Raw genomic sequence first — 19887 nt, 5'->3', positions numbered from 1 at the left:
GAAGAGCTGGAGTGGCTGCTGAGGCCACGGTCAAGGTTACGCCCACGAACCAGTGGGAGGTGCAGACTGTTATCACAGACGTGCCGATGAGCACAGATAGCGATGCACTTAAACAATATTCACATCAGATGCTCCCTCAGGGGTTCATGCCGATTGCCTCCACAGAGGGCACCTGGGCTACGGCCGCTTAGCTGCTCTTCCTCTTCCTCATTCAAATGGGCGACCTCTATGTGCTCCGTCTTGTTAAATGTTGATCACAGTAGTGGATTACATACATAGCCCGACCCTTCCTCTGTATAAAATTTAAAATGACACACTAAATGCACTTTAGAGGAAATATTTTGCTTATTTTCCATAAGGTGTAATCTAAAGATTGTAATAACAATATATTTTAGGGCTTCCTCTTGGGATATGTAACAGTCACGTGTCCTGTGGGATTGACTCTAATATATTGTGACAGCATCAATATATCATGGCAGTGTCATATCTTAAGCTGTTATACAATTTCCAAGTCTAATCTTCAACATAAGTAAGCCTAACGTTACATTAGTCATTACACTTTACTCCTAAATATTATTACTTCATGTCCTGGTTTAGTACATCAGCACTTTATACCTCAAGATTTACTAACTTCCATTATTTGAATAATTATATCACCAAAGCAGCTACTACATATCTAACTAATCAGTGGTTATGAATTTGGGTTTCTTTGTCCTTTTGGTAACACTTTCTTTTAAGATCTTTATATAAGTATGAGATTATAGGGAATAAGAAGCTTATACACACTTATAGCACAATATTATGGTATATATTGTTTAGCAGTCTTGTAGCTGCAAAAGAAAAAGTTAACTATTAATTACACATTATTATATAACCTTAAGCAACTTTATGATGTAGAGGTTAATGCCTGTAAGCTCACCAGGATTGAGACGTAATGGCTATTAGGAATAAGGAAGGAAGGAACAAAAGAAATAACATATAACGAACCAAAAATGTATATCTATGATTGAATTATAACCTCATTCGATGATGTTAATGGCCTTTATTATTTCCTATTATGCAAATGTGTTATTATTAGTCTTCAGTTTAGTTGTCTTATTATCTTTTTTGTAGTGGGTAACAAAGTAACTCTAAGTAACTATAGCTTATTAAAGTACCTTAAAGTTTTGCTGCAGAGGGACTGAAAAGTAACCAAAGATTTGGTCACATGTAAAAGTAAACTGGAGCCAAAAGGTCTGTGTACGAACATTAGACCATACTAGACAGACTAATACAGCAATTTCAAGTTTTCATTTCACTTAACATGCAAATCTTTAATCTGTGGGTGGGAATCTGAACATAAAGATCTTTACTTAAAGAGGATTTCAAGCTCAATGAGCCACCAGATTGTTGGACCCTATAGATTTAAACCCAAGCCCAGACCGGGGACCTGCAGTCTACAGCAAATGATTTGTTAGCAGTAAGTTGCAAAAGCACAAGTCTGTTAGCCTGGGAAAACATGACTAATGCTTTGTGAAAGACTTATAGAATATTGTATTGCACACACACACACACACACACACACACACACACACACACACACACACACACACACACACAGGACTTCCTGATACTATTGCCTTAAGAAAAACAACTCCTGTCTCTCTGGCAGTGAACTGAAACAGACATAAATGAAGGATGATGTTTCACCACATTAAAGGTTCTGTGCCGGCAGACTGTTGATGCAACGTATGTGTTAATATCTCACAGGAAACCCTGTACGCACAGACTGACACCAGTCATGCAGGCGTACATTACTATGTAGTTGTTAATGAGCCATCCCAATTAAACACTTTTGGGTTAATCGGGATCAATAACAGTCAGTTTGTCACCTTTGAACACCGTGAGTAGCTGCTGGTTCGGTGGTATAAAATGGTGGGAGACAAGACTCTCGGTAAATGTCTCACTTTTGTTTTTGTGACTGGTTCATAGTTACACACCGAGTAAACAAACACTGCAATCCTATCAGTCCTATCTATCTATCGATCTACAGAATGTAAACATGGGTTTAAACTTGGCAGGTCCTGTTAAGATACTATGTATAGATTAATAATAAAATAACGATAATCTCTCTAGAAAATAGATTATTTTCAATTTCTTTGATAAGAAAACTACGTACAGCATTCTTTATGAGTTAAAGGTGTGGACTGCTTCTACCCAGGCAAACAGAACCAATTATAGAAAGGTTAATGCTGTAATGTAACTTTAAAAAGGTCAGTGTGAAGTCAGTGGCAACTTTATAGTGTTTGGTTTATATTTAAGGTCCAATATTACGCACCGATTCATGTGTGTGACTAAGTTCAGCAACCCAAATAAATCTGAGAATAAAAGGGGGGCCTAGAACGCAGCTGTGAGGCACTCCACAAGCACAGTATGCAGATGCCTAATCAATAGATAAGCCAAGCTATTTTTAAGGCCGATGTAAAACGACTATCCATCCAGCAAATCACATTTGTTACGGAAATACACATAAAATAACTAAACCTTGTGTCACATATACTGTATTGTGTCATGATATGCCTCAAATACTTGCATTAGCTTTGTAAATTTCTTTTGATTTGCCTTAAACATTTCCTGGAGTTCAGAACAGTCGGTGCAATGTTTCTTTTACATGCTCAACTTATGAGTCATCAACTGAATGCAAAACAAGACCAAACAAGCCTGGTTTGGCCAGACAGCAAGCGAAGCCTTGCGGTGGGAACCGTGGACTGACCAAAACAAGTAAACCAGGAATCCTTGGTCAGTGACATGTCTGCTGCTGTGGGATCTGCTAACCGTGACGCACTCTTTGAAATGAATGCCCATCACTCCATCACGCACTCAGCCTACGTCCAGTTGCGGTCTGCTAGTAAGACGCATTTAGTAGCCGCATCGACTTGCCAGATGATTATAAGGATGGGACGTGCACTACGAGGTGTGTGTGGGCATGTGAACGTCTTTGTTCTGCTTTGTAAAGGTATCTGCACGTGCCAACTCATAAATTCACTGCAAGTCACACCTCATGACACAGATCTAACGCACGTGGGCAGAATATGAAATTCGACATTGTAGGTCATAATAAAAGTGTCCGAATTTTGTCTACATTTGATATCATGATATCGTAACAAACTGCAGGTTTGGAGCCACAACCAAAAATACTGCTTAGCTAGTGATACAGTAAATACTGTAAAGGTTACTTTGTTTTCTTTTCACAAACAACAGGCGCTGAAACATGCGGCTGAAGCCACTGAGGTCCACACTTGTCAGCGTACTCTTTAATTGCTCTTGTTTTGTTTACCATTCTCACTGCATGTTTCGAAGCCCGTTTGTCTTTTGTGCTGCTGCATCCTGCTGCTTCAACAGCCCAACTTCCCCACTGGGATCCATAAAATTTCATCTTATCTATTTATGGCCGCAGAGAGATCTGTTTCTATTTGTCTGTTCATTCACGTGTTCACGCTTCGCTCTGTCAATATTTTCACACTGGAGGAGTTCTGCAGCTTTAATCGCATGAGTAAATCTTCAAAATCCAGGTCTGGGGCCTCTGGGAATTCACAGGTTTCATCTTACAGAAGGGAAATACATTGAAACCAGCCCCTCCGCCCCCCTGCTCCGTTCTCCGAACCCCCTACCTTCCTCCTCCTCCATCCTTCCTTTCAGGAACTGAAAAGCAGGAGTAACTGGTTTGGCCTTTATTTAACTGCGTGTCTTTCCTCTTTTTTTTTTTTTTTAACCCTTCTTTTCTTCGTCCTACCCTCCTCCCTCGGCCCTTTGTTCTCTTTCACTGGGGACGCTACGTGGACAGGTATGAACATGTATAAACACGGCGCAGAAAAAACAAAAACTCAAATATGTTGCTTCTGTGCCTTTTCTTTTCATTGCGTTTACCTTCTTCATCAACATCATCTCTATTATTGTTGCTGGGTGTATCGAAACTGGCGCCGACATAAAGCAAAAATAAATAAGCTTAAAGCAACTGAACTTAGAGGATGACAAAGAGGCATGACTGCAGCATGCTGCTGCTTCACCACCTACAGTGTAAAGTTAAAAAACTAACTTCCAACCTTTGAATGTTTGGTGAATCAATCCTAAATTAAAATTGGTATAAATTTGTAAATAACAGCAAAGACTGTATTTCAGCCCTCGGGGAGATTATTTTCTTACCTGTGTGTGTTCTTTGGTGTGCCTTCAGATGCGAGCTCTTTGTGTAAACTTTGGTGCAGCCTGTGAGGAAATAACAGAGGATCATAAACCAGAAGGACAGCTGACAGGAGGACACAGCACAAAATCTGTCTTCAACATAAATCATTAGGTGTTTACTTACTCATAACATATTAAAAGTACACTGTTTGGATAACATAATGCAACATCTTGCTTCTAATTTAACTGCAAATTTAGTTGAATAGCAACGGGTTGTAGTCTTCACTGCAATGAACAGTTAAAGGAACAACGATAATATGTATTATTTATAAAACGAAGAGTAAAGTAACTGATGCAAAGTTTGCTTTCAGCCTGGTTTTTGCACATTTTCTCTGACTGTGAGGATTTCGTTTGCAGGTCAGAGCCGTGCATTGCCGAAAGATTTGCATGTGTGTTGCTTTGGGTATAGAGTTTATTTACATTCAGTGACACTGGGAATTGGACTAGTTCGTGTGTGCAGATATGGGATTGACTGAACCATGCTTTGTGTGTTCCATTGGTAATTTAGAAAAGATTGTAAGTGAAGCACCGACTGCCCTGAGCCGGCAAAGTGTACCACTTTTTGCGCTTTCAGGTGATGTCACCAGTAAGATCCCAGTACAGCGAGACAAAAGCTGCCCCTGACTGGGCTTTGGGGTCATGCGGTGAGGCACAAAAATCAATGTGTTGCGTACATCCTGGTAAGCTGCAAGGTTTGACTTGTTCATGTTGATTTTGGAAACTGTTTTGCCTTGAGCATCACAATGGTACATACCGGTCCAGACAATAGGACATGCAAATGAAAGTGAAGTCAGATAACGTAGTTTCATTTCACATCGGCTCATATTTTTATTTTCATTTCAGAGAATCGTTGTTAAAACCAGCTACGTGGGTTTACTTTCTAATGGAGAAACTTCAGTTGTAAACCATAGTTTATAGTGATATGGAAACAGACCACCCACCTGGGTAGTCGCAGAAGTGAATCCTCCTCTTCTCCAGCTCTGGGTTGTTTCGCCTATTGTATTTTGGACCTGTTAAGACACCCTGGCCGTGTGTCATCAGCATGGCATGATGAGACATCCCCGCTAGCTTTATTCCTCCCATACGCTGCTGGTAAGGGGGTGGACCCTGGGGTGCTAGGCTCAGCAGCTCTGCCTGGCCGTCTGGGCTTCCGGGCTGGGAATTTGGTGGCGAAGGCGGTAGGCTGTGTGGCGCTGTGTGCTGGGATGAGTTGTTTGGAGAGTGCTGGTAGTAGCCGGGATGATGATGTGGCAGTTGGTGCTCTGCCATCATGTAGTTGCCGTTGGTCGTCGGCAATGTGGCGTTGCTGAGGTTCAGCATGGTCCTGCCGCTGCTGGAGCCGTGCGGTGAGGGACTGTTGTGCGATAGGGTCATGGTGAGGTCGCCACTGCTCGCGATGGGCATGTGGTAGACCTGCGGCTGTGGAGGTGGAGGTCCGATGTGAAGCTCTGTGTCCAAGTTTGGCTGCTGCTGCTGCTGAGATCCTGTGGTCACGCTCACCATTCCTCCAGCGCTCATGTCCGGTTTTATGAAAACGTTGTTGACTACAGGCGGCACGCTGAACACCGAGGTGAAGTCTGGAAGGGCCTGGCTGGTTGGGATGGAGCAGGGCACCTCCATCCCAGGTTCCGTCTTGATCTGCTGTGGTGTGAGGGTCTTGGTGTTGGGCCTGTAGAGGCCTGTGCGGAGGTGAGTGGTGCTGGGAAGGATGACGTTGATGTTGAGGCTGTATGGGATGGATGGTTTGTCCTCTGCGAAGTACTCGTCCACCACGGAGGCGCTCTCTCGTCTGTACTTCTTGTCGGTAGTGTCATTCGGGGTACTCAGTAGAGGACTGCTGTGCTGGGGAAGGTATTTGTCTAATTCGAGTTGAATCTGAAAAAGAAAAGAGACGCAAAGTTAACAGAAATACTTCAAATGTGTACTGAAACTAGGGGAAAAAACATTCACACAGTTATTTCACAAACATCCTACCACACCCTTTAAATAACAATACATCATAAGCTGAGATTTGCACATGACTGTTGCTGTTAAAACTCACAGATCCCATCCATTTACGACAGACTTCCATGTTCACAGTTTTGGACTCTTTTCATGTGCTTTTGAGTCCTAATCTGATCAGCGCTTTAAGAGATTATTTGGTGAACGTGGATGCAGAAAGTTACACCCATTCCATGAAAAAGGAAACACAGCATGGTTGGAGGATGCTGTTTCTCCCAGCAACCTCCTTGCGTCATAGCTCACATTCCTGTTTCCTACTGAAGCTCAATGTCCTGACAAGCAGCCACAATTGACAGTTGGGGCAGATAGCTAAAAAGGGAATTCACCTACAAGTAAACCTTATAATACTGTAGCCTCCAGGCCTTTAGAGTGCATCACACCTGCTATGTGCTTGAATGATCATTCACTGACAATTATGCAGCTGCAGCAATAATCCTGGACATTGTCATATAAACATGCATACACTCTTACAGGTGATACACATTTAAAAACAAATGCTTCCCTGCTGAAAGCTGAAAGCCTTGCCCCTTTGCTTTCACTGCGCAGCAGGCTTTTGCCAGTAAAAATCCATTGGGACAAAGGAAGGGACGTGTTTTACATTTTCATTCCATTGGGATAAAGAGAAGAAGATGCAAACAGCCAACAGCGAGAGCAACGCAGGTAGAATTCCATAAAAAAATTGTAAGAAAAAAAAAATGCAAATAGATTCAAACCTTCAGTTAAGTTTCATTTACACAGTGGCAGACCAAGCACATAAGTAATCTAGGGTCACTTTACATAGTCTGTTCAAGTCTTGTCATCTTAAAGAAGCAAATCTGACAACTTCCCCGTGACCGAGCACTAGACAGAGAAACGTCCAATAGAATCACATTTAGAGAGGGCGACCATCTGCTGCAACCGGTTGGGAGAGAGGGAAAAGCAAAAAAAAAATTATTGAGAAACAACAAACAATACCAACAATGGACAGGCTGGCGGGGCCTGTAATCGTAGACCTGATGTACAGAATGAAAGAAGACAGAGATGAAAAAGCCCAGGCTACTGAAAGAGAAGACAAAACTAATGACGTGCAACAGTACCAGGCAAATACCTGGAAATTAAAAGGAAACAGAAGAGATGCACTGCATCATGGGAGGTCCCGATGGACGTATAGCAGCATAAATAAAGAGAAGGTTCCAGGCCATATAATCTAGTTCTAACTATAGGAGTAAAGAACTCTACTGGATCAAAAATGGTAAGATGAGAAGGCAGATCATTAATGGCTTTGCATGTAAGGAAGGTTTTATATTTGATAATTAGTTTGTTAATAACTCCCTATTATATAACTAGTAGCTAATTAGCTCTGTGTAAATAAGATGTGATTATCTGGTTCCGTGTAGTGACGGGATCCCCAGCTGCGCAGCGTTCTTGTTCCTAACAAGTTTCTTTTTCAAGGAACTTGTGATTTCTCAGATATCTCACAGTGATGCATATAGAAGGCATCCCACTTTAGCAATTCACTCACTAAAAGTTGCACGAGGAAGGTTATAAAACCCATTTTTCACCTTATACCTCATTAATTTTGATCCACAGTACTTACATCTCTATGACTGTATTTTTTATTTGTACTCCTCTCGCTAATTTAAAGATGGTGAGGTCTACATTAAAAAAAAAAGGCTTGAAAGTTGGAGGAGGCCAAGAAAATTGTAAAAGTGAGACACTGTGTGGGTGTCTGCTACACAGGTTTTCAATGCAACAGGTAGCATTTATCATTACAACTACCAGAATGTCTGCTGGAGCACAAAAGAACCATTTTCAGGTGACAGGATGAAACAGGCAGAGTACAGAAGAAAATAAACTGCAGATATTTTCTTCTGATTAAGTAGAAAACATTTGATTTTCATCCAAAGTGCACCTTGGCACCGTTTCTCATTTAAAGTCTACATGTGTACTATTGCTCCTTCAGAGGTGCACAAGCTGTCAAACAAAAAAAGGATCTAGACTGCAGAAGCCACACACTGTGTCTACGATCATAAATGCACGACGCCGTTTAATGCAGGCTATTTATATGCTGTACATATGCATGCAGAATTTCATACTGTTCATGCACACCAACTTACTGACAAATTAAAGTTCACACGAGCATGCTAACACACACAAACAGGTAGAGAGTTGGCTCCATGGGTGTGGCCGACAGTCTGATGCACGAAGAAGAGGAGGAGGGAGAAAAAAAAAGGGGAGAAAGCACTCACAGCTAAACCAAAACAAAGGCTGAAGGCATGAGAAAGGTGCAGTGAAACCTAAACACTGTCAGGTAAAAATAGACCTGCCAGACAAATCTGATCCGCACAGTGACGACAGATATACACCCAGGATGATGGGAGGGAGGAGCGACCAGGTTAAAAAGAGAGGTGGGGGTGGGGGGAATCAGGAAGAACAAAGGTCCGGAGAAGAGACGGAGAGAAAGCCACGTGAGCGGTAAAAGTGATGATTAATTCTGAAAGTGATAGTTATGTCTGAATGAGTGCAGCTAATCTAACGGGGACATCTGATTAGATTCAAAGAGATTGGAAATCTTTACAAACAAACTCCAGAATAAACTCACAAACTCAAACCAAATACTGCGCTCTGCCAGTCACTGAAACATAATGTTCACTGACCAAAAACGTGTTATTTCAGCACCAGTTATAGTGCTGTTTGGGGTGATTCGAGATTGGAAGACAAGAATTATTTTAACTGATCTCGACCCGATCGGTGGGAGAGTGAATTCCATGAACTACGCCCCTTCCGTGGGAGATCACAAATCCACAGCTCGCAGTAAAATCCCGCTCTGAAACGAGCCATTTGGGACAAATGACCTAATGAGGTGCTGATGCGTTGGAGGTCGTGTCCTGCAACCGAACAAAAGAGCAGAGCGGGCTTGTTTCAATGCGCTTATTCTGCAGCGCTGCTTCCAGTGCCAGCCCCATCATCACACCAACACACACACACACTCTGCTAATAAGCTGTTGATGTATTTGCACACACAAACCTTGGGTGGTTATTGGTCTGTGTGCACTTGAACTTGAGGAATGTGTGTATGCTGCATGAAAATTTCTACTACGTGCAATTCAATTTACTTAAAAGGCGCATCCCTGTTTTTACTGATGGTGGGTAACAATTAACAACAGAAACAATAGGCAAATGCATGAATTAAAGAGGCACAATTAAGAAGGGAAATCTAAATCTATGATGAATTCAAAATGAGCAAAACTGATTTTACAGTGAAACCGAGTTTTGGCCAAATGCACCAGTCGCTGAAGTGGTTTACAATAGAAATGCCTATCATGCATTTCAAGCAGCCTCGATGCAGTGATTAGTACTATAAACATGACAAGAACATAAACCTGAGGGCAGGGAATAAATGGAGTATTATTTGTGTCGTGTACGTGGGTTCTGATTTTCTGTTGGCTTATTCTTAACTTATTATTCATTGTGATTCTTTTCTAATCCTCGCCAAACAAAGTCAATAAAAAAAAGTCATTGTATAACGAATAAGCATACTCCTTGTGTGCGGGTTTGTCCGGCCTTGTGTTTGAGAGGACGAAACAAAGTACTAAAGACTGGCGTGAGTGGCGTTCCGTGCCTTTTTTGCATATTGCTATATGCACATGTCTCTGTGTGTACATTTGTATGTGCGTATTACTGTTAGAGCGTGTTTCCTGCAGGGCTAGGATAGATGGCCGCCATTCATCGCCGGTAAACTGCCCTGTCATCAGTGGAATCTGAGCACCTGGTGAAACGAAAGTCTTGGGTATTTACTGAGGGGGAGAAAAAAAGTGAAAACAAAAACAGACTCTCTGTTTCCTTCTGACTGAGAGCTCCTTTCACGATGGGACACAAACAGGTTCTGTAGTGCCGGGGTGCTGGCAGCTGTCACCTTTGGGTGCCCTTGGTCATGTCCCCTTACTGGACTGATGTTGATCTGGCTTCCTGTCAGCATCTGTACGCTGATACAAACACAAGCAAACTCTCCATATGCTCTTTTCATGAAGGCATGAAGAGAAAGGTTAGGGCTCTCATCAAAGAACATTTACAGAAAATACCGGCTACTTGGAAATGCACAGAATGTACATATTTTTAAGTTGACCAACTTCGAAAGAGCTTTAAAAATGCAATAGACTTAAAACGAGTCCCTGCCAAAAGCAAGAACTCTCCTGTCTCGACTCTCACCAGACTTCAGGAAAGGTTTAACGTTATCACTTCAGCCCCATAAACAGGGCTAAGGTTAAAACCCTCTCCTTTGCATAAGAGGACGCATTTCCTTCATTTGCCCTACAACTATTCTGGGTTTCTCTTTTGCCTTTAATTCATTAACAAGAGAAGCACGGTGATCTCAAAGGAGTCCAGTGGTTTACAGTTCAGAAAGTCTTTTGTTTTATGTGGTAAATGAGGAGAATATCTCTCGGCAAAGACTGAGTTGGTTAATAATTGGAGAACATGTATAACTGTTCTGCTATGAATCCTTCTGCCTGATAACAACAATCTCTTATCGGCTGTGTTCAGGTTTATGGGGCAGAGTGGGAGTTTCCACACTTCTGGCCAATTTCACGTCCATTCTTAAAGGCCCACTGTATCCTTTAAGGCCGACTAATACAATGAGCAAAAACTTTACACTACTCATCAGTAATAATGTTCACACATAGCAGCATATACTTGTCTTTGGACTTGTTGGTATTTTTCCCTTCACAGTCACTGCAACCTCAAGTTTCCATTCATTATGAAAATTAGCCTTCAGAATCAAGCTTGCGTGAGGCTCTAATACACTGAACATATCTGCAGTCATACTCAAGCTGGTATGATTTCAAAACATCCACATTCTTTGCTTCTTAGCTGTAAGGCATACCTCAATATAAATATTGTTATTCATCTCTAAAATATCTGTGAGATCCACCACACGCATGCCAGCATCATCGAGAATAGTGTCGTTTTCCGCCTGCACAGAGTAGCTGTGTGATTCAAACCCTGAAAGCCTCCAAGCTGCAGGGTCAATCCCCCTCCTCCTGCTAATTGCAAAACAAATGGCTTCGTCTGCACGCCAGTTTTCTTTTATGGCTTTCAGGAATGCAATGGTCGTTCGCCTTTGGATCTCCATAAAAAACAGAGCTCTGCGTCAGGGCTCCCTGGCTGGGAATCAACAGAGCAGAAATCATGACAAGGTCATCAGGGCAACAACAAGACCTTTCATACCACGGTGATGTTTTATTGGCACGGATGATCACAGAGAAATAGAAGCGTGTTTGACTTCCCAAGAAAGTGACGAGCTTTCCAGGGTAAAAGTGGCAAAGTGAAACAAGCCAGCAGAATTTGCTTTGTTTTAAAAATGTACTGCCTCACTGCTTTAGTAACATCTGAAGATGAGTGAAGAGGGCGAGAAATCTTTCGATATTCACCCAAGTGCCTTCTTTAGTGTCTGATTTCCTTACCTGGATGTTTAAGCATGCGTTAACTATTGCATAGTTTTGTTACAACTACATAATCTGGAAAATTTGGGGGTATTTTATATGCCACTGATGATGTGGCATAGCTAATAAACTGTATATACAGACACACTACTATACTGTATATGCTACTGCACTGACACATAAAATTGCAAACAGTAATTTTGAATAAGGACTGTTTTTCTTGGTTTACAGTTCTGAGGTAAAAGAGGGCAAAACCGATGTTTAGGCAGAATCCTCAGGAACCCTTCTGTGGTCATTGTTATTTTATTTACATATCTTAATTTTAGCTCTGCTTCTAGCAATGACCTGCAGCATGAACTAGCACTTATAAGTCTCTGTCTTTGCTGTTAATCATTGTGTAAACCTACGCCGTTCTGAGGCAAAGTCTTTGGAAAGGAAATAACACTTTCCTTATATTCCTGTTACCACTTTGCCCAAACGGTGACCTTTTTCACACGTTATCCTATTTCTGTCTCTTATTTCTTATCGGTCTTTGTTCCCTGTTCTTCCAGAAAATGGTCTCTCAAGATTAGCCGGCAGTTGGGTTGAAGAAACTGAGGAAGTCCAGTATCTCACTGCGTGTTTAGAGATAACAGAGATTTTTTTTTTTTGTCTCACCACAAAATGATTTCAGCTTTTGTTTTTCCCTCACAAAAGCAGTTTTGACTGTTTTTCCAGACGAGCGAGAGGGTAAACAGTGGTGGTCATTAAAGAGATTTTGCAGCTTCGGTAGGTGAGTTTGCAGACAATAAGCATTAGGAAATGGCAGAATATGACTGTCTGCGGGCAGCATGTGTTGTCTGGTATGGTAACACAGCCGGGCATGATGGGGAGAGCTGACATCAGCAGACCAAACAAAGTGAACAGAGCAAAGCATGAGTCATGCTAGGAATTGTTCCTAGGTTTCTTGTTGCTCTCAGATGCAGATGTGATCAGACTGATTTATGGGTGTGAATACAATAAGGTTTATTAAAAAGAGACTTTTGAACCTACAATGTATTTTCCCATATGAATCAAAGGCGTTTGCCTTTAGACAACCTGTTTATTGATATGTGGCTACAAAACACACAATGGCAATCAACAGCAGTGACGGTTGAGTAAACAAAAAAAAAAACAAGACAAAACTGGCAGTTAGGTGAGCACAATAACACGCATGTTATAGATGAAAAAAAAAATCCATAAATATACGAGTAGAAGAAGAGTTCCTGGAGCTAGATAAATTTTAAGTTCACTTTAGATAGAGACAAAAGAAAATCGTCCTAGATTGCTCAATAACGCAAATAAAAGTGTTTCCCCACAGCAAACTTCCTTTCACCGATCACTGTAGGGATCCCTGCAAGTCGAAACTCGTAGTCAGCAGACACTTGCCCAGATGCAAATTCAGCTGCATGTGTTGTCCTGGAAGTCAAATCATTAGTCAAACCAAAACCATCTCAGACCTCAGCTGCATGTCAGCCGCGAGGGCCATATAAAGGAAGGGTTGTGCGACTATAAACTAATGGGGGAGACCGGGGTTCACAAAAGAAGGCAAGTCTGGTCAAAACCATGGCACAGGAAGGATACACCCAAACACACCACGCGTATCCCAGGAGGTACAACTAAAATATTTATAAAGCCGTATCTGAATATTGATCTTCAGGAAGCATTCAGCGTGACTGGCGACATGCTCTTGATCTATGCTCCATTAAGTTATTCTGTAACCTACCCTGTCGTCTGCGCGCAGTCATACAGGAAACCCACAGGTGATATAATGACAAAAGAATCTGGAAACAAGTTTCATATCGGTTACTTATTCCGGTATTAATACTTAAGAACATGAACAGATTTGTTCAAGTTTTTAAAAAAATGCAGTGTGTCAGAAGACTGACAAAGACACAAATGATGCCTCAACAATACCGTAATGAACAGTCAAACCTTAGCTGAAATGTTGATGCCTGTAAGGACTGGTTCTTTTCTAATAGTGACACATCATTTAGAAGAGAAAAATGCACAGCTTTTCACCCTTCAAGCTTTTCAGATTTGTGGTTTTGCAACATAAATGAAGAATTCCTTTCAAACTCATCAAGCAGATTTATGTGCAGGCTGAATAAATGCCCGTGTAATCACAAGGAATGTATGGCTTTTAAAGAACTAGTCTCAATATGCTTAAAGTAAATAGAAGGAGAGGATACAGCACGATGACAACAGTAACAAAGGGATAATGTTAAACTATGAGTGTTTATTTGTAACACCAAACTCAAGAGTCCTGTGCTCACATGATAAGTTTCTGTATATAAAAAAGAAAGTGCGCAATACATGAAAAGGTGTCCAAAATATGCGGGCACAAAAGAGGTGGGTGTTAATAGCCGAGACTAGTAAAGTTGTGGGCCATTTTCGAGGTAGTACGCAACTGTGCATGAAAGTGCACAATGACAGGGAGTTAAGTTCCGGAAATCAGCCATAAAGTGTCTACATAGGCCCACGTTAATGTTATGACGGCATTTCGCTGCAGAGTCGAGAGTCCAGAGAATAAAGTCCAGTTATCAGTTATGAGTCAGGCCAGAGAAAAAGAGCGCGGATCTGCAAAGGAGTACGAGTATCCATGAATTATCCAGGGAGCTGGACTTTAAGGTTACAACGTGGCATTTACAGTGGTGGTCCTTAAAGTTATTAAAGTGGTAGTTTTTAAATATAGAATTCTTTCACCAGCCTTGTCAGGCAACTACAGTTTAAGCAGAAAGCATGTGGTTAACCAATGATCTCGAATCCAAACCTCAAGTTAGCCACTAACTTCTGAAAACAAGTCAAGTTTTTGTTTTAGTTTACCAAAACCGAGCTAAAAAGATCAGCTGGACCCAGACTAGCTTTAATGAATTTTCTGTGACTTATTAAAGAAGACCAAGCTGCTGGATCTGCTTTGAAACATTTTCCAAACAGCACGTCTCAAGATCAGTGAGTTCATTCGCTAATTTTGTTTTATGGCTACAGAAAAGCAACACTATAAACAACAAAGGGGAGAATATTCCAGCCATTCGAAGTCCTGGAGTTCGACCATTGCCACTGAGTTTTCATTGCCACCGTGACTTTCTCACGAGGTCGACCTTTATCATCCTCTCTTTTGCCTCTGGGCGGCCTGTGGACATGCGAGCCCTGCTCAGACAGGTCGGGCAACGTACGTTTGTCACGACATCACTGGAGTTAAGCTCTAGCATAATTCCACAAAGACCACTGCATGTTACAGCAATGAGCACCAAACAAAACAGCAGCTGAATTCTGGCTGCACGAGCCAAACATTGACGCAACTGCCGAAACTGACACAAGTCACACTGTTGGAGAAAACAGTGGCAAAGTTGATATTAACAACTATACTTCTACGCTAACCTTCATAGTTGATCATATCTGGAACCTAACAAACAAGTCTCGCTTTTTTGTCTTGTGATCATCTCAGTGACTGACAGTTTAAAATCTACGCTTCTTTTTCTGGGTTCATGCTTTCAGACATTTTACATTTCAGTTCATGGAATTCTACAAGAACACAAACCAGTTTAGGTTGTAAAATACTTTAGTTTATGGCAGCCATTGTGCTCTAAATACATCTGCAGGAAGATAGGCAGACAAGGTAGACCGTGTTTTCCAAGTTGTACAGAAAACTGGATGAAAATCTAAAAAGATTACTAAAAATCGATCACCCACACTACCCACAGTTGCCTTATCCAGTACCTGAGCATGATGGCTTAACTCAGAGTACCAATGTTCGTCCCAGCATCTCAAAACTTCTCTGCTCGTTCCTCCGCTCCCTTTCATGGACACACAATTGAAATGAGCCATCGCGGAGCACGACAGGGTTCATCATTTTAAGCTTTTTGCGGCTACACACAGTGCTCTCACATGTCTTAGAGGTTGATTACTTCACACAGTGATTTTCATTGAGACAGCTGTAATAGAGGAAACGCTGGTGTCCTGTGCTTCCTTGCCCAGTATTCTCCCTCTCAATTAAGTTCATGAAAATCTAGCTTTTCAGTTTTAGGGTAATCCTATCTAAAAATATCTGCTGTAGCACTGCCTTGTTTCTGGAATAACTAACTACTAAGCAGGCGTAATAGGCGATGGTCATTGTTATATAGAATAAAGGTTTTTTTTATGTATAGTTTTTGATCAGAATATATAAAATAGTTCCGTATAGAAGAGCCACAAAATATAAAGCATCACCACTGAAAGTTCAGTGATGGTGCTGGTCAGGCAAAAACTGAAGCGGCATAACCTGAAACAAATGATCTGCCATTAGAAAATCTAATACAAATATTTTCCTCCATACCACAGCAGCACAATGAACTTCATTCAAGTTGTACAAACATGCAGATATCTAAATGGTTGATGGCTGTGGACAGATGTTTGCACCCGTCTAGTAGCAAAGCCCACTGAGCCTTTTCAAAAAAGCTTTTAATGTATGCTTTACTCCCATGTTTGCAGAATGGCACAGCCTGAATCCAGCCCACTCTGCTAATGATGTTTCAGGCTGAATCTATTGTGTGCAGACACAGCCTGTGAGAAACGTGTATCATATCCGCATATATGAACCTATGGAATAAAAGCCAGGAACAGACCGCAAACATCTTTAACCTGTCAAATCCACTTTGGCTATGCTTTGTTGGTCACGTGCAGCTGGCAGAGTGGCTTTAGCCTTAGGTCTGTGGATCAGCTACCTGTTTACCAAATATGTGGCAGGAGACCAAACTCAGCACCATACAAAGGCGTTCGGTTTCTGTTTGTGCTCTGCTGCGATCACGCAGGAACATCACGTGCTTCACAGCCATTTAACTTTAATGCCGTCGTCATGTCTCTGCTGTGAATAGTGTACTGTTTTTGCATTTATGATTTTCTGAAAACAATTAGGCACCCCATGTATCTCGTGTATACATCTACATAAACCATGAGATGCTTGCTGGGAATTTCAGGAAGTATCCCCAGAAAGCCTTGCACAGTGAGCTCTCCAAAGCACTGCAGTGATTAATATAGAAGAAGCTGTTTTGCAGAGTTCTCTAAATTTCAACCTGATGCTATATCACGTGACCAAAACCCCAAGATAAAAAAATATACAGGTAGGGATGGTGAATAAAATTTGAGGAAACAAGGTGTAATGTGCACATGTACTCAGCTTCACTTGTTAATGTGAAAGATTATAAAAATAAACATAGCAAACATGTATGTAGCTTTTCATTTAACAGCATATAGAGAGCAAAAACAACTGCCAACAAGGGCAGGCTAGAACACCTGGTATTGCGTCCCCAAAAGTATATTAGCAGGAATGTGCATGGCTTTCCCCGCTGTATCCACATAAAACCTTATAGTATATGATGAAAAAAACCGCATAGCGCATCAAGTTGCCACAAGTTTCTCCAAGCTGCAATTGTTTTTAACCCATCAGCTGCGCCTCTATGCAGGACTTCTACCTGTTGCCTGCCCGCCTTTACAGGTGAGCTGCTACATGTCACATGAAAAAGCAGCCTGATAAACACGACACACATTAGCCCCTCAGCCAGTTACATGACTATTACTGTTTGCTTATGCCAGAAACAACTACGTGTTGCCTAAAGCGGCACGTGGTTCCCATCCTCTGCGAAAAGCAGCGAACACCTTCAAACTCTCAGGTAGGCCGGATCTCCGGCTCTCCTGAAGCCCGGCCGCGCTCAGCGGGTTGGGGGAGATTCTTACCGCGGGCTTGACGTCCTCGAACACGGACGTGTCCTCGGCGCCCTCCGCTCCCGACATCCTCACCGGCTTCAGCTGCGTGAAAACTGCCCTTTCTTCAGTCGCGTGGGGCGGATTCATGGCCAATCCTACACTCGTTGCCATTAAAGTTTCTGCTTAAACAAGTTTATCTTTTTTTCAGAATTTGTTTTTTAAGTGCATATACAGTTACTAACGTTAATAACGCCCTACTGGAGCTGAATGCTATGGTGTAATCCACAGCCCTCCCTTTTCTTGTAGCTCGCAGGTAGACTTTACCTGAGCTCAACTAGACACAGCCAATCAGAGCAGACTTCCAGCCCACTCAAGGAGGCGGGACTCACCTGCAGGAAAACAACAGAGCATCAGGTGAAATGTTGCCCCTGCATAATAGGCCAAGCATATGAAATACACACATTTTAACCAAGGTTTCTTTCTATTTTTCTCTTTGCTTTGAATAAAAAAAATGCTGTTTAAATGATATTTGTCACACGTGACTGAACCGCAGCGTCAAACACCCAGGGATAAGAATGTGTCATATACGCAGGGTGAAGTCATCCACATGTATCATCCACTCATCACATTTCTTCAACTGCAAAATATGTGCAAAAAGTTAAATTTTATCAGTATCAGTTTTATCCAATAAGATCAAATTATGTTACTTCTGTTATTTTATTTATTTATTTTTTGCTGCAAAATGAGATTGTCAAGCATACCAACACACAAACGTTACCATAAGACAGTCAGCATGCTGTCGCTCTGAGATTGAATGGGGTCAAGTTTGGAAATTACATGCAATCTGTTTCTGACAATACATTAATTAACTGTGATAAATCATCGAAAATCACTTGATATGTAGCAGAAATTTACATTCACACATTAACGTTTGTGCTCAGCAGCCGCCTTCTACAGGATTATAACCAGAGTACAAGCAGCTGGCAGCCAGTTGAGTCGAATCCCCTCAAGTTGAGATCATTGGCAAAGACACATTCAGACTGATGGCAACATGTCTGCATTTATAAATTATACAGCAATTATTTGCAAACCTTCATCAGTCTCTCAGAGAGTGATTGCCCTAACAAGCCTACCTGAATATATGTAGCCTAAAACTAGCCCTGGAAATTTCTCCAAAGCCACACCAAGAGAACAGATTTTCATATTTGAACACGTTTTCCACAAAAAGTATGAAATGCAATAGCTCAGTTTCCTAATTTGAGCTTAAGAAGCTGACTGGATGTGTGACCAGGGCGAAGCTAGTGTAGAATAAGTCTGGTGCGAGTGACTTTTTCCACACTGAGTAGTTAAAATGTGGGTAATGAGTCAGTGAAGCTCATTGCTTAAACCTTGTGTTTTCTTAGAGTAGAGCAATAAGATTTGCTCACCCTTTGAATGCGCTCTGTTTATTTAGCTTCACCCAAACATTAATCTTAATTTTCACTGTCTTTGCCACAAGATTTAAATTGTTTGTATACCATATTAATTGATAATTAAAAATGCTGTGTAACTTAAAATTCATATATATTGTTTTCAGCCACAAAACGTGCATGTAGACAAGGCACTTTCAATCCTGGCAGCTTAAAACACCAGCACACGTATCATTGTTAATTGTGATGAAATTTGACTCCACTGTGTTTATAGCAAGTAGTTATGGATTGTTAAACAGGCAACTCTGTTTGCATGTTTAAGCAGGCTCAACAATATTTTGTTGAGGGTGGTTTTCTTAAATATAACCAGCAGGCACAAACCGTTGTGACTTAGAGCAGTATCATGAAACAAGCACTAATGAACACAGTGCGGGGTATTAATAGTTATCAACTATCTTGTGTCACATATAAAATCTCAAATGTTTCATTCAAATCTAAAGAGACAAAAATCTGTTTAGTGTATATATATATAATTTATTAGCTGATTGAACACAGTTGTTGCTGAAAGCAAACTAAACAAAAAGTGGAAGTAAAACCAAATGGCAAACACTCAACACTACTATAAAATTAAAAAAAGGAAATACCTAACCAGAGTTGTCACAATTAACACCAAAGAACATGTGCGTGTCTTATCAGTGCTGTATCTGACAATATTTCACACCGCAGAACTAAACCTTTCCCCTCTTGTAGCAGCAGTTTTTCCAGTGCATTTGCAGTCAGACACGAAAACTACTAGGGTGTCCAATACAGCTTTGACCATATGACGTCTGCATAACAACGAAGGTTTGGGTTGATGTAAATCACACGACTGTTAACTTAGAGACTGTGCTTCACGTATCATTTGGCAATTGTCTTTTTTCATGAAGTGTGACTGAGTTTATTTATGCACATAACTAGCGAGAACCTGGTTGAGCTGTTCGTGATGCACGTGTCAAAAGATGTCAGAAAAGAGTAACAACGTATCATTAGGCTTTTATTGTCCAATTGCGTCAGTTTGCTGATGTCAGACTTAAGGTCTGAATGTGCTGAGAATCTGTGGGAAAATTCACAAATGGTATGCTTTTCTCTGTATACTTAAT

General features: G+C 41.3%; 1 protein-coding gene across 1 annotated transcript; it reads right to left on the bottom strand.

Annotated features, from left to right (window-relative positions):
• Positions 1 to 4182: 4182 nt before the first annotated feature.
• Positions 4183 to 17648, bottom strand: klf5l (Kruppel-like factor 5 like; the record flags this gene model as incomplete). Its single annotated transcript, XM_005915994.3, is given in 3 exon segments — positions 4183 to 4242; positions 5160 to 6093; positions 17370 to 17648. Coding segments are annotated over 3 exon segments (1135 nt in total), but the record flags the coding sequence as incomplete, so codon positions are not given.
• Between the last annotated feature and the right edge of the window lie 2239 nt (positions 17649 to 19887).

The sequence above is a fragment of the Haplochromis burtoni genome, unplaced genomic scaffold, assembly GCF_018398535.1.
Source record: "Haplochromis burtoni strain Fernald_Lab_line unplaced genomic scaffold, NCSU_Asbu1 Contig_17, whole genome shotgun sequence".
Lineage (NCBI taxonomy): Eukaryota > Metazoa > Chordata > Actinopteri > Cichliformes > Cichlidae > Haplochromis > Haplochromis burtoni.
The sequence above is the reverse complement of the archived record's forward strand: the minus strand, read 5'-3'. Positions and strand labels throughout refer to the sequence as shown.